The sequence below is a fragment of the Anopheles merus genome, chromosome 3L (genome assembly GCF_017562075.2).
Source record: "Anopheles merus strain MAF chromosome 3L, AmerM5.1, whole genome shotgun sequence".
Classification (NCBI taxonomy): domain Eukaryota; kingdom Metazoa; phylum Arthropoda; class Insecta; order Diptera; family Culicidae; genus Anopheles; species Anopheles merus.
The window spans coordinates 38,328,922-38,341,197 of NC_054085.1; the positions used below are offsets into that span (position 1 = coordinate 38,328,922).

Below are 12,276 nucleotides of genomic sequence, written 5' to 3' on the forward strand. Positions count from 1 at the left end.
AGGGCAATGTCTGAATGTTGTCCAGGCACTTTTTTATCATTCCATGTACCGATCAAACAAAAAAGCCTAAAGAAACTACTGCTTGCGGACCTCACAGAGTGCTGCAGCCGTACACATTCGCAGATGTTTACAAGCGATACCCAAACACTCATTTCCTTACTTGATTGGAAAGTGTCTGGAAGCCGTAAAATGCTCCATGAACTTCTTTTGCCAGCTGTCAATTTCCATTTGCCGTTATCTTCAGTCAGTCGCGTACCAGGGGCAGCACTCGAAGCTCCCTCTCCCCCCCCCCCCCCCCCCCCCCCGTCGAATGTACCTTCCCAAAGCACGAAAACATTAATTTGTCGATAATAATTCGTCGCAGCCCGCCGACTGCCCGAAAGCCGTTCCCTAAAATCTCGCCGCCATTGGTTGTGTAACCAAATTTTGGGTTTGTTATTGCCGCAAAGCCAGCTGGAATTGAATTTTCGGGCGACGTGGCGTCCATCCCGACTGCCCGAATACGCAAAGCGCACCGACCGTTTTGTAAGAAGCATGTCGACGAGTGGGAAGTTTACATGGAGGAGGATGAACAGAAAAACAGAAAAAAAACACGGCAGAACGAAGAACGAGAATCAACAGCAACAGCGAATGGTGTTTGCAGCTCCAACGGTGGCGGCTACCGGGTTTGCTGGGTGAGGATGGGCGGTCTCCGGGCTGGCCGATTCTTCGATTAGTGTCCGACAGCAAGGCGACAGTGCCACGGCCAAGGAAGTCATCTCGAATTATGCAAATGAGCCACTTTTCTCGAAATTAAATTAAGCAATACACTCGATCGGGAGCGTGAGTGAGTGAGGAGCACTGGTGGTGGTCACTGCGAAGGGCCACCAAATCGAAGTTCGATCGACAACTGCGTCTTCTAACGGAGTACGCAGAGCGTATAGCGCTGATGTGGATGCGGGACTCTGTTTCCCTGTTATCAAAATTTGTTTTTTCATTCCATTTTTCGCGCGTGTGTGTGTGTGTGTGGTTGAGCGTTGTGTTTCACCGGCATCGACAGAAAGCCACCGCCGGGAGTGCTACCGGTGCCCAACAAGAAGTGACAGAGAAATGTAGCATCCCCAAAGCCATCGCTGGCGGAAACACTCACCAAATCCCCAGAAAACCTGCTTCAGCCCGGTGCTACCCATCCGGGTAGGTGTCGGTGTGCCGTTGAAGGTTGTCCCCGTGGTTTTGGAGTGACCGCAAAACACCGCAAACGAACGATTCGACACTTGGAATCGAAAGCACGGACTCGAAAGCAGGCAGGCAGGAGCAAAAAAGGCACATACACACACACCGGGTTACCGCCCGGTTCATCAGCTCGGCTCGCGTGGAATGTGTTGCGGACGTGATGAGTATTGGAGGGTTTTTATTTCGACTATCTCGCACGGCGGTGTTCTGGCCATCCACTGGTTGGAATAGAATTGCAAATGGGGTTCGAAACATTCCTAGTGAAGTGAATAAGTAGTGGGACGAAGCGTCACAGCCAAACAGAAAACCAAACCAAAACGCGACATTTTGGCATAAAGGTGCCACCGTGCGCTATCAGTTTTCCGCTGGGGTGGTTTGGTGCAATGGGTGAGAAGAGTGGAACGCAGCAAGCTCGTCAGCTTAGTTTGGAGGTGTTTTATCCAGCTGTTGTTATCGTCCATTTGTTACCCTTTTTTTGTCTTCTCGGCAGCTTTGATTACGTGACTACATCCGGAGCCATTTTGGCTTAGGTTTCTTTGTTGGAATTGGATATTGCGAGCAAGATGCATCTTTTCAAGGTTTTGGGTTGCTTTCAAAGCCTGGGATAACTATTTTATATTTAAATATTAGATTACATTCGGGATCATATGATGATATAGGTAGAGTTATAAAAAAAAACATCTTGAAGTTATCAATATGAGGAAAAGACTTCTTGGCAAAGCTCACGGTGTGCATTTTCAATCCCCATTACCCCATTATGCTTATTTTAAGCATCATTCGCTGCGCCTGTTGGCAATATTTATGCTTGATTGTCACCATTTGTTTGGCTCAGCCCATAAAAAGTCATGCAGCTTCCCATCCAATGGATTTTGCTGCTTCCTTTTCGGATACTGGGCATACAAATGAACGTCAAGACAGAGGGAATGAGCATCATTAAACCATTGCGCGTCATTTATTTTGCCAAACTTTAATTAGCTATGCAAAACGAGATGGTGCAAAGCGTTGCCCCGATGGAACCATCGATCCACCAATAAGCTTGCTATCGGATTCGGGATGCTTTCTGGGAGGAAATTATAAGCTCATTGAATGTGAAGTAAACGCTGGGCCTGCTTCTGGTGTCGTCGCCGTGAGTTAGGCGGAAGGCTTGCAGTAGTTGTCACTGGCGCAGCTTGTCAGCTCGAGTTCCGATGCTACCGGCGAAACCATGAATGGCAACTCCATTACCATCTGTACAGTTAACGACCCATTCATACACACACACGTACACACATGTGCAATTTAAATCATGGTCATGCGATTTCCCATGGGAAGGATTTCGTTCTGGCGACTGATTTGAATATGCGAGAGAGTTATAACCGAAGCTGATGGATAGAAGCGAATGAATGATAATCTTGTGTGATATTTGCGTAGGAGTTGCTCAAGAATTGTTTTTTTTTATTTTAACAGTTCAATAAAAAGATTCTCAAAAAGTCTAAAGCATTCAAGCAAAGTAATCGTTGCCTTCGTCGTCCACGCTCATTTTAAAACTCTTCCCACACAATACCCCATTGTGGGTAAAAATAGTGTGTTTCGGCTTCCTGATGGCCCTCTCTGTCGTCGGTCGCCAGGCTTTCTTTGTCCGTTTCCACCATAAATGTTTGTTTCCCTTCTGCCGAAAGGATTTCAAAACGACAAAACAACATTTGTCCTCCCGCACCCATCGACAGAAAAAGTTCTTCTCCACCCAATGCTGTGGCAGACTGCCGCGTCGCGCTGCACTCCGCCGCGGAGAGTAATCAATTAAATAATCTTAATTGGATTGCAAGCTTTCCACAATAATTTCAAATTACATAAATTTGAATTCTATTCACAATTCTTCTGTCGTGCGCGTCCAGCGTGTGTGTGTGTGCTGTGCCGTTTTTTGCTGCGCTCTCCTTCCGTTTTCATCTCTCGCGGACGCCTTTTTTCAACCGATTTCGGTTGCCTCTTTGGTCACAGTCGTCGTCGTCGTCGGCATCCGGTTGATTCATTGAATTCAGCGCTGCATCACCACACGGTTCTGGCCCTCCCGCCCACCAGATTCCCTCCCAGGCTGATCGTTTGATCGTCCATAAGTGCATTTAATCGACAAGAACGAGGCCACACTGCTGCCTCTCCGTGTTCTGCTTTGTCCATTCGACTGTCTACCGTGTGCGGTTGCTGGCAGAACCTCGCTCGCGCGTTCGATTTATTTCTCGTCTCCCATTCCGGGGTCTGCTCGAAGAGGTCCGGGTGGTATCTGTGTGTGCTGCATCTGCAAACGCTCCCGCCACCCCCTGCCAGTGCGACATCTCGCCAATTTCGCACCGACAGCAGCAGTAACCCGGCCGGATCGATCGGATCGGACAACGCGGCGTTAAAGGTCGAATTATTATTATCTGTCCATTTCCTGTCGGAGTGTCCATATGCGTGAATGCGTTTCTTGTTTCCCGGTTTTCCGCCAGTCCACCACGACACACACCACCGGGAGCGCTTTGAAATTTGAAGCAATAAAAGCTCACCAGCACGATAGGGGGAAGCACCATTTACGCACCCGAAGCGCCTAATAATTCGCATAAATTTCTTAATTTGGGATAGTATCGGGCCATAATGGCATTATGCAAAAATTGTGAACGGGACACGGACGGTGGGAAAGGCCAGAGAAGAGGAGCTTTGTGTACGCGGGAATTATGGGAACCGGCTTCGTGTGGCCGTGTCATAAGACATAATAACGCACACGCTATGGGCCGCTGGATCTTCTGGGCGCTGGGTAGTTTGATTCGATGCAGTGGCAGTGTGCAGCGTATAGTTTGCGTTAGTGTGTGTGAGTGTGTGTGTGTGTGGCTTGGATCGAATAAATGTTTAATGATTGCTAATAGTCCGCAAATGGTAAGGGCACCGGAAGCCAGCTCTAGGGCATTAGAGTTGATTGGCTGGCGTAGGTTGGCGAGTCGGTCGGTAGTAATGGGCACTCTTTGGCAGCGGCAGTGTGCGTTTTGCAGGAAATTGGCAAGCTGTCCCGGGTCTCTGGACAGCGGTTGATAGTTTTACAAGGCTGCAGACATTTACTGTGGAATAATTGGACCTTGCGAAGGATGATGTGGAGCGGGAGAGCAATGTTATTATCATTTTAAAATGAATGGAAGCTTATTGGAGTTTAGGAAATCATTCGATGTCACCTACTAAACTCACGGTTTAGTGGCTTATTCGTCACATATGGGATTAAATGTTAAGATTTGTTAAACGCACTATGTTGTGTAGTATTTTAAACGTTAGCCAAAGGAAATGTCAAAAAACATCTCTTACCATCGATATTGCCACCTCACTTGGAACTCATACAAATGATCTGTTTTATTCCCATACGCAAAGCTACAACTGCGTACAATGTCAACTACCGTTGCAGTTTATTTGCTCTAATTAGCCATTTCAATAATTCTCGCAGGGATCGACTCTGACCGTACACTCTCACGGACATCAACAATCGAAACCCCTGTTTCGAAAGACCCTGTTTATGCAAGAAAATGCTGCCCAACCTCCCGGTTGACTCGTCGATGATGAACCGTTTGCTGACTTGCCATTCCCGGACGCTCGGAGAGTACGCTACTAGGCAACTGTGTTGCATCGGTAAAACAACAACTAGCCTCTACGCAACAGTCCGTCCCTAAAGCAGCAGCATCCCACTCGGATGGTTGGGTATTATGACTCCTCGTTTTTTTTTTTGTTGTTGCTGCTCTTCCTCGGAACTACCAACAACATCCCGTGATCGGCCCAACTGTAGTGCATTAAAATAAACAAACTGTTTCGAACGGTCCCGGACAACGTACGCGTAGCGCGGTTTGAAGTTTGATTCTCTTTGTGCTGTGCATCCCCCGGTGCATAATGACATTCCAGGTGGCCATCTGCGGTGCGTTTGCTGCTGGAAATGGAAATGTGCAGTTGTGCATCGGTATGGCTGGGACCGAAGGACCGGAACGGGGCCAATTCCGATTCCGTCATCCTCGCAGTCCCTCGGGAGGAAGTGCGCCTCCTGCAACGATCGAGTGATGGCGTTGTGTTTTTATACTGCAGCGGACTGCGGGGCGATTGGAGGAGAGACACACAAAGAGAGAGAGGTTTAAGTGTGACTCTTTATGGCGCTCCCGGTGCGTACACGCAGTGGCGCATAAAATAATAAACATAAAATAATAATCATTATGAGCACGAACCCGGCCGGCCGGCTTGTCAAGCGCACCAGCCCTCTTCGGGATGGTTCGCTTTGGAGCGACGGGAACGCAATGGGAATTTCAAATTCCCAATTCCTATTCCGGTGTGTGCGTGTGCGTTCCTGGTCATCAGGAGTTTGCATTCGCTACCCGATCGGATTCCAATCCAAACAATTTAACAACAATCGATGCATTATTATTACTTCCAACTGTCGTTTGTTGTCCACCGAAGCGGTACGAATCGCTCGCGGTAGCTAGATGCAGCGGATATTGCGCCGGATCAGCTGGTGGATTGCAGTGAAGGGAATCCGTTCTATGCGTGCCATTTGGAGCAATAGCAGCGGTCATGTTTTTGGGTTTGAAATTTCTCATTATCGATACATGATGAGCAACCGGGGAAAGGAATTACGCTGTGAGTACACCACAGACATCCGTGATTATTTCGCTGGTACGTGAATGTCCTTCCGACCTTGTTTTGGAATTGTTTTGTAATAACTTTTCGAAGAGTAAGTCCTGCGAAACCAATTTTAATGCAATTGCATGCATTTGAATGATTGTAGCAGATTTTAATACAAATTTGCAATTGCAGTCGTCGCAAAGAAACCTCTGCTGTAAACCTCAATCCTTGCGTTTATTACGAACCCAACCGTTAACAGGGATCAACGTACTCGTCGAGAGCACAAGGGGAAGCAATTCGTTATCTCATCCACTCGACTTTCCGAGTTTTTTTTCCGCTGCTGCACCAATAAAGAGCGCTCCAGCGGGATGCAATATTTGGAGTGCAGTCGCATGCACTGTCTGTAGCTGCAGCGGGCTCGCTGCTCATTTACGTGCGGGATGCAATCTTCGCAGTGCAATTGCGACAAGTGGGCTTCAACAGCCCGAGCTTTATTAGCAACAGACCCGCCTTTGCTCGGTGAATTCGTTGCAACTGGATTCCGGCTTCAAGTGAGTGGATGGTTTCCTCATTAAAGAGTTGTGAGCAGCAACTTTGGTCCAATTTAGTTTGAGTTACGAACACGATCAGATTGCATCACTGTAATGCATTTTCGTTGGAAGACGAGCTGACAGCTATTCTTTAAAATTTGAGCTAAACTTATGTGGTCCAATTATCGTGTACGCAGGCGGATGCATAATTGTCCAAAGCTATGCTGAAAACACACTTACACCAATCGTACCGCGTTTGTTGACCTTTTCACCGTACTTAAGCCGATAATGAAGATGCATCACGACCCTGTAGAGTGTGAATTTGATAATTTGAGTGCTTTGCGCTACAAAGCAGCTGCATGTTTACCTTAATAATGACAAATAGGTGTCTCCGGCTAGAAACAGCTGATCGTTCCAGAAGATTTGCAGTCGGCTGATTTCAGACCCGCTCTCTCCCGTCCATGGCCCTACTTCAGGACGTTTGGTTTCGGGTCAAAAATGTGCAACCTGCAGGCAGGTGTGCACGTCACGTCCATCAGGACTTTTGTGGCACGAACCCCGTCGGCGCAGGTCTTCAGCATCCTTTGACAAGGGCTGCAGCGGCGAGAGGCGAAAGCGAAACCATTAGCTACTCGGGCGCTAATTGGATTAACAACCTGTAGGTGCAGCTTTTCGCATAGGACGAAACCGCTCCCGAAGGGCCGTTGCAGCTCCAAGATCAACCACCGAGCGTGGCGTGTGGCGTGCCCTGGAAGCTAATTTTCTTCAAACTTCCACTCCACGTGCCACTTGTTTGGGGTTAATTTAAAAACATTTGCTTCTGAAAAGCAGCGGGCAGAACTTTAATAGCGCCGATAACAAGCATGCAGCCGCAGAGCAGCCGCCCCAAAACGAACCCTTACTTCTATCTTCCAATGTGCTGCGCAAGATATCATACGCCGATGTGGTGAGATAAAACAAACAGAACATCGACGCGTTCATGCCAACACGTGACATTCGATGATTTTTATCTTTCATCCCCCAACGCCACCCCATTTGGACCGGTTTCCAATCGAAAGCACACGGAGGAGAATAGGTTTGCTGTCATGCAGTTGTGTCCTGTTTGTCCCTCTCTCTCTCTCTCTTTCTCTGGTTGGTGTCTCTGCCTACCATTCGAATAGGCGTTGTGAGTGATGTCGATGATGAAAAGCATCCGCCATCAAATATGCATACCGAAGGCGAAGAGATCTACGATACGGATCTCCCCGAAAGGCACCCCGGCCCAGTTTGTAGTCCGTGCATGGCCGGGGAGTGGATTTGGGGCTGTTGTGTTTAGTTTCCCTCTCTCTCTGTCCCCCTCGCTGTGGTGCAGAGAATGGAAAATGACATCGGGAACGATCTCGGACAGTTCCAATCAATCTAACGAAATCGAAACGATAGCTTCCATCAGCGAATGTCCAACCCAGTTGTTGGCAGCGCAAGGGAAGGCTAGTCGAAACCGGGTAGGAACGGTGCGGGGGGGAAGCGATTGCGACGGCTCCTAAAATGGAGTTCGGCCAGCCGATAGTGTTGCCTATCGGAGATAATTAATTTATTAAAAACAAATTAATGATTTACATTTTAAATTTACTTTTTATTGGATCTGTAGCTCGCTTCTCACCCCGCTCGGTTCGTCTCTTGCTCTTTTGCTTCGGGGGATTCGCTTTGAATGTGGGAAAAATGGAATGCCGGCCAGTGAGCCGATGGGCATGAGAGCTCGCGTTGCGTATCAGCAACCCAAATGCTGAACAGTCTCTTCTCTATCCTTCTCTGTCGCGCGATTGATGATCGCTTAGGGTAAGTTGAGTGATTTTTATATGCGCTTTTATTGCCCCCGGGGACGCCTACTCGATCTCGGCCCGTGCCTACGAACACCGTCCTGGGCCTGAAGCCCCGGGGATGATCGTGTCGCGGAAGGTCGCCAGGTATTTATGGCTTCGCGTACGGCAAGGCGACGGAGTCCGTACGCCGAATGGGGTGCAAATGAGTTGGGTGTTGGGTGTGAGCTGTGTGTGTGTGTGTGGAATATATTTCAAATTAGGAAACAATCAAATCACTGATTTTGTCAACGGTTGGAAATGGTCTGAGTTACGGCCCCGTTTTGACAGCGCGTCGTTCGGCGTGTGTTTTTATGGTGTCTCTATTGTTGGTGTTTGATTTGGCAGTTAGAGCTTTGAAGCCGGCTTGGAGAAAGCTTTTTTCGTATATTTTACGCTAACTAATGTTGCAGCATAAGAATTGATATTTATTGTTTTTATTCCAGCCTTTCCGCGGGCACATCCCTGCAATCATCCCACGTCGATGGACACCCCGTAATGAAGCGGTGTGAGTGGATGTATGTTTCCGTCCGTTGTTGGCATAAAGTGTAAATTAATTTTGAAAATAATGTTACGATCCCAAACAAACAGCCAAAACGATCCCTTCCACTGATGCCAGGTCAGTCCCTTACAAACAAAACAGTCACAAAAACTGGAGAAACTGAGCCTATGTAATGTGTTTTTAGGTCTCTTTATTCGACCTCCTCCCGGACAAGTTGTCGGTGAATCGTTGACCGAGTGAAATAAAAATCAACACCAAGCGCCTTAACTTGATCGTTGCTTATTTGGTCGAAAATTGTCCGAAAACCCCGTCAGAAGCAGAAGCTAGCCTTAACCGAGCCCCAAGCAATGCTTCTCCATTTTTCTCACCACTTCGTTAATTTTTAAGCGCTAATATTTCTTCCCGCACACGGGAGTACGGGTAGCATGTGCGGGCCGAGACTTTCTAAGCTCTGGGGCGTATTGTCCGTTCTAAGTCTCGTTTTTTTGTGGTCTGAGCCCCAAAGGGTGCAGCATAAAAATTCATAACTCAAAACAACAGCTCAACTTACGGAGCAGTGTGAAGGCTTTACAGCGCAAAAAATAAGGACCCATAAGGGTGGAGCATAAAAATCTAAAACAAAAATACTGCCAACGAACGCGCGGACGACCGAAACTGTGCGGAGAAGGGGATGACAGGAGATTATTATGATAACTCTTTTTGCGCTTTCATCACCGTATCGGGTGAAAGGGAAGCATGGGGCAGGGAGGGCGGAGAGTGGAAAGAATTTTTTGTCAAAAAAAAGCTTCCCGAGTAACCACTGCCACCCCTAGAACGTGCCGTTGTGAGGCGAAGCTACAGCAAGACAGGTCGCGTTGTTTCGACTAGCCGCCAGACCGAAGACGCGACGCTCGTACGGGGTGGAATTTAGAATTGAGCAATGGAATGGATCATAAGCAACAACAGCAGCAGCCAAGGCTGGCACAGGGAGAAGAAACACACGTCCCGCTAAATGAAGGCATGAAGCAGTCGGGGCAAAAAGGTGAATGGTTTCGGTGTTTCGGGGTGCGCCGCGGCAAAGCAACTTGATAACAAATGGCACGAACGTGTTGAACGTAGGTTCGCGCTGCGTGGAATTTATTATGCGCGCTCTCATCTCATTCTCTCGCTTCGACGACTTTCCCATCGGGCGTCGAAAGTGTGCTGTCCGTGTGGTGTGGTGTGGTGAGGGCTCTGTGGTCGCCAAGCACATCTTATCATCGCATTTATTTCGATTTTGGAGAAGAATCGGTTCGAAGGTAAAGGCTTTCATTTAAAGGAAGTAAAACTTAAACAGAGAAAACGACTGTGGGTGGGGTGGGATAGTGGGCGCCCATCGTACCAGCGTTTAAGAAATTAATCTAATGGGTCCTGTTTTGGACTCCTTTTCGTGGGGCGTGCTAGACGTTGTTGGTTGGTGCGTTTTGCGTGCGCGCGTGGGTTGGCGAATGGGACAAACCGCAGGAAAGCTGAGGCGCACACTTCTCGCGGCGATGGTGAATTATTCTTATGGTTTGTTTGGTGTCTTTAGAATTCTTTGTAGCTTTAATGTTATGAGTTGGAAGATGAAAATGGTGCTCGACCGTAAATAATGATGATTTTAATCAGCGGAACTATCTTGATAATCATTTTGTAAGCTACGACTAAAGTGGAACACATTTGGTGCCGTGACCAGGATATTTTTACAAAAGCTAAACGATTGAAAAGTTATTTACCGTTTACTGCCGTTGAAAGTGGATGTTTTTGATAACTTGAAGAGGGGTTTCGATTAGCCTTTAGTTAAAAAAAATCAATAAAAGCTTTTATTCGGGAAGGACTTGGCATCGCGTATTTCGTTAGCGAAACCCTTCGCTGCCAAGGCTGTGCTGTAATCGGAAGCTACGTCCGTGTTACGTTTCCGAACATATTTCTCCTTTTTTTCGTACAAACCCACTCGCCAAGGTACACGATGACCGATTTTCCTTTTCCCTGCCCGGTCGCTGTAACATGCAAACGCCGATCACTTACGTAAATTGAAAAACAATCAACGAAATGACCTTAAACATTCCGAGCCCCGTATCCTATGGCGTGCCGTGCTCTAACGTCTATGTGTGTGGGGCTCGTATTTAGTAGCAGCCATAGACATAAACTCCGTCGCGCTGGAGGGCTCGTCACAGGGCAACTGGGTGCACACAAATAGTATTACCAGCAAGTGAAGAAGACAGTGCAGAAGAAGCAATAAGGAAAGCAAAGCAACGATGGTTTCGTTACGCGAAGCGTCGAAGGCACGGGAAAGCAGTCCACGGAGGGACTGCACATTCCAGCCAGGCGTTGGTCGAGCGATTCCAAGGTGTGCGATGCTTTTTTTCCTCTCCCCATCTGCTTCGCTGTGTTCGCGCACAATATGATGATGCGGTATGCATAAAATGTCAATAAAGTCAAAGTAGCGATTGCGTGCGTTTGGCTTTCTCTTATATCTTCTCAGAGCCGCCCGAGACACTGGACGGCTCGAAGAGTGGATTATCACGCTAAACGACACTGCGGGATGCTTCCGAACTCGCAGCTGTCTGCGTCCGGGGCGAATAACTGGGCGGAAAATGCTACCTTTCCTTCTTTTGCCCAGAATGCCGTGCTGAATATGGTGCAAGTCGGTTTGCCGGTTCGCGTAGAGCAAGCCTCGTGCGAGTGACTAAGAACTAGCGAGAATAGTTCGCATTTGCAAAGACCGGGTCCGAACCGCGGCCAAGGTCCGTATATGTAAATTGTGAGCATCATCAATCTTCGCCCGTTCGCTGGCTGGCTGTGCGGATGTGTAAAGGCCAGTCTGATGGTGCACGCCCGTTATCGGCTGGTTGTATCGTACCACCGGTCGGAAGGATGCATCATAGAAAGCAATTAAATGTGAATCAACGGCGCACGGATGAAGGCAAGAACCGTATCGAGCAGAACCGTTGCATCCTAATGCCTTCCAAACGCACCAATCAGCACAACCAGTCGTTTGTCGTACCTGGGGCTGTTTGCTTTTATACCGACCGAGCCGCGAGGGGTTTTTTTTGCTTCTGAAAAGAATATAATAATATGCATTCAGCGATCGCGAGCGGAATTATAGACACATTAGCGTTGTAGTCAACGCACGTGCTTCTGTATTATAAAGCAACATAAACTTATTCGTCGAGACTGGGCGAATCGAGACATTGAAAGGTTGCATTCCCACCGAACCGTCCATACTAACCTTATTTAACATTCAGAGCCAGTGTTCCACGATGGATTAGAATTAAATTTGCGAAAAGGTCTTGTGTTCTGCAGAAGAGGTTGCGATCTCGAAAGAGCATTGCACCCGTGTTAGACAAATTGTTTTAGAGATTACGATTTTAGCTTTAAATCCAATTTCTCTCAAAGCTCATACAATTGATCATATTTTTTTAAATTTAATTCCCCTCCAATCGAAAACTGCATCCAATGCACCCATGCCGAACAATCCAGCCCAGCGCAGCATCATTCCAATCGATTGCCCTTTTCGCCGAGTTCTCGTCGCATCGGTCGCATTTAAAGCAATTTATGCGTGTGCAACTTTTGTGCATTTATTTATTGCAGTTCTGCAGCG

General features: G+C 47.7%; 1 protein-coding gene across 2 annotated transcripts in view; it reads left to right on the top strand.

The window, feature by feature from the left end:
* The window catches only part of LOC121598336 (CLIP domain-containing serine protease 14D-like), a 196,122-nt gene that overhangs the window by 34,479 nt on the left and 149,367 nt on the right, over positions 1 to 12,276 (top strand). Inside the window, exon 1 of one of the 2 annotated variants that reach the window (XM_041925003.1) lies at positions 8,771 to 8,792. The exons of the other annotated variant lie outside the window; for it this stretch is intronic. Coding sequence (XP_041780937.1) covers positions 8,786 to 8,792 — 7 coding nt within the window. The 5' untranslated portion in view covers positions 8,771 to 8,785. Of the gene's footprint in view, positions 1 to 8,770; positions 8,793 to 12,276 lie in introns of those variants that run through there. 2 annotated transcript variants of the gene reach the window in all.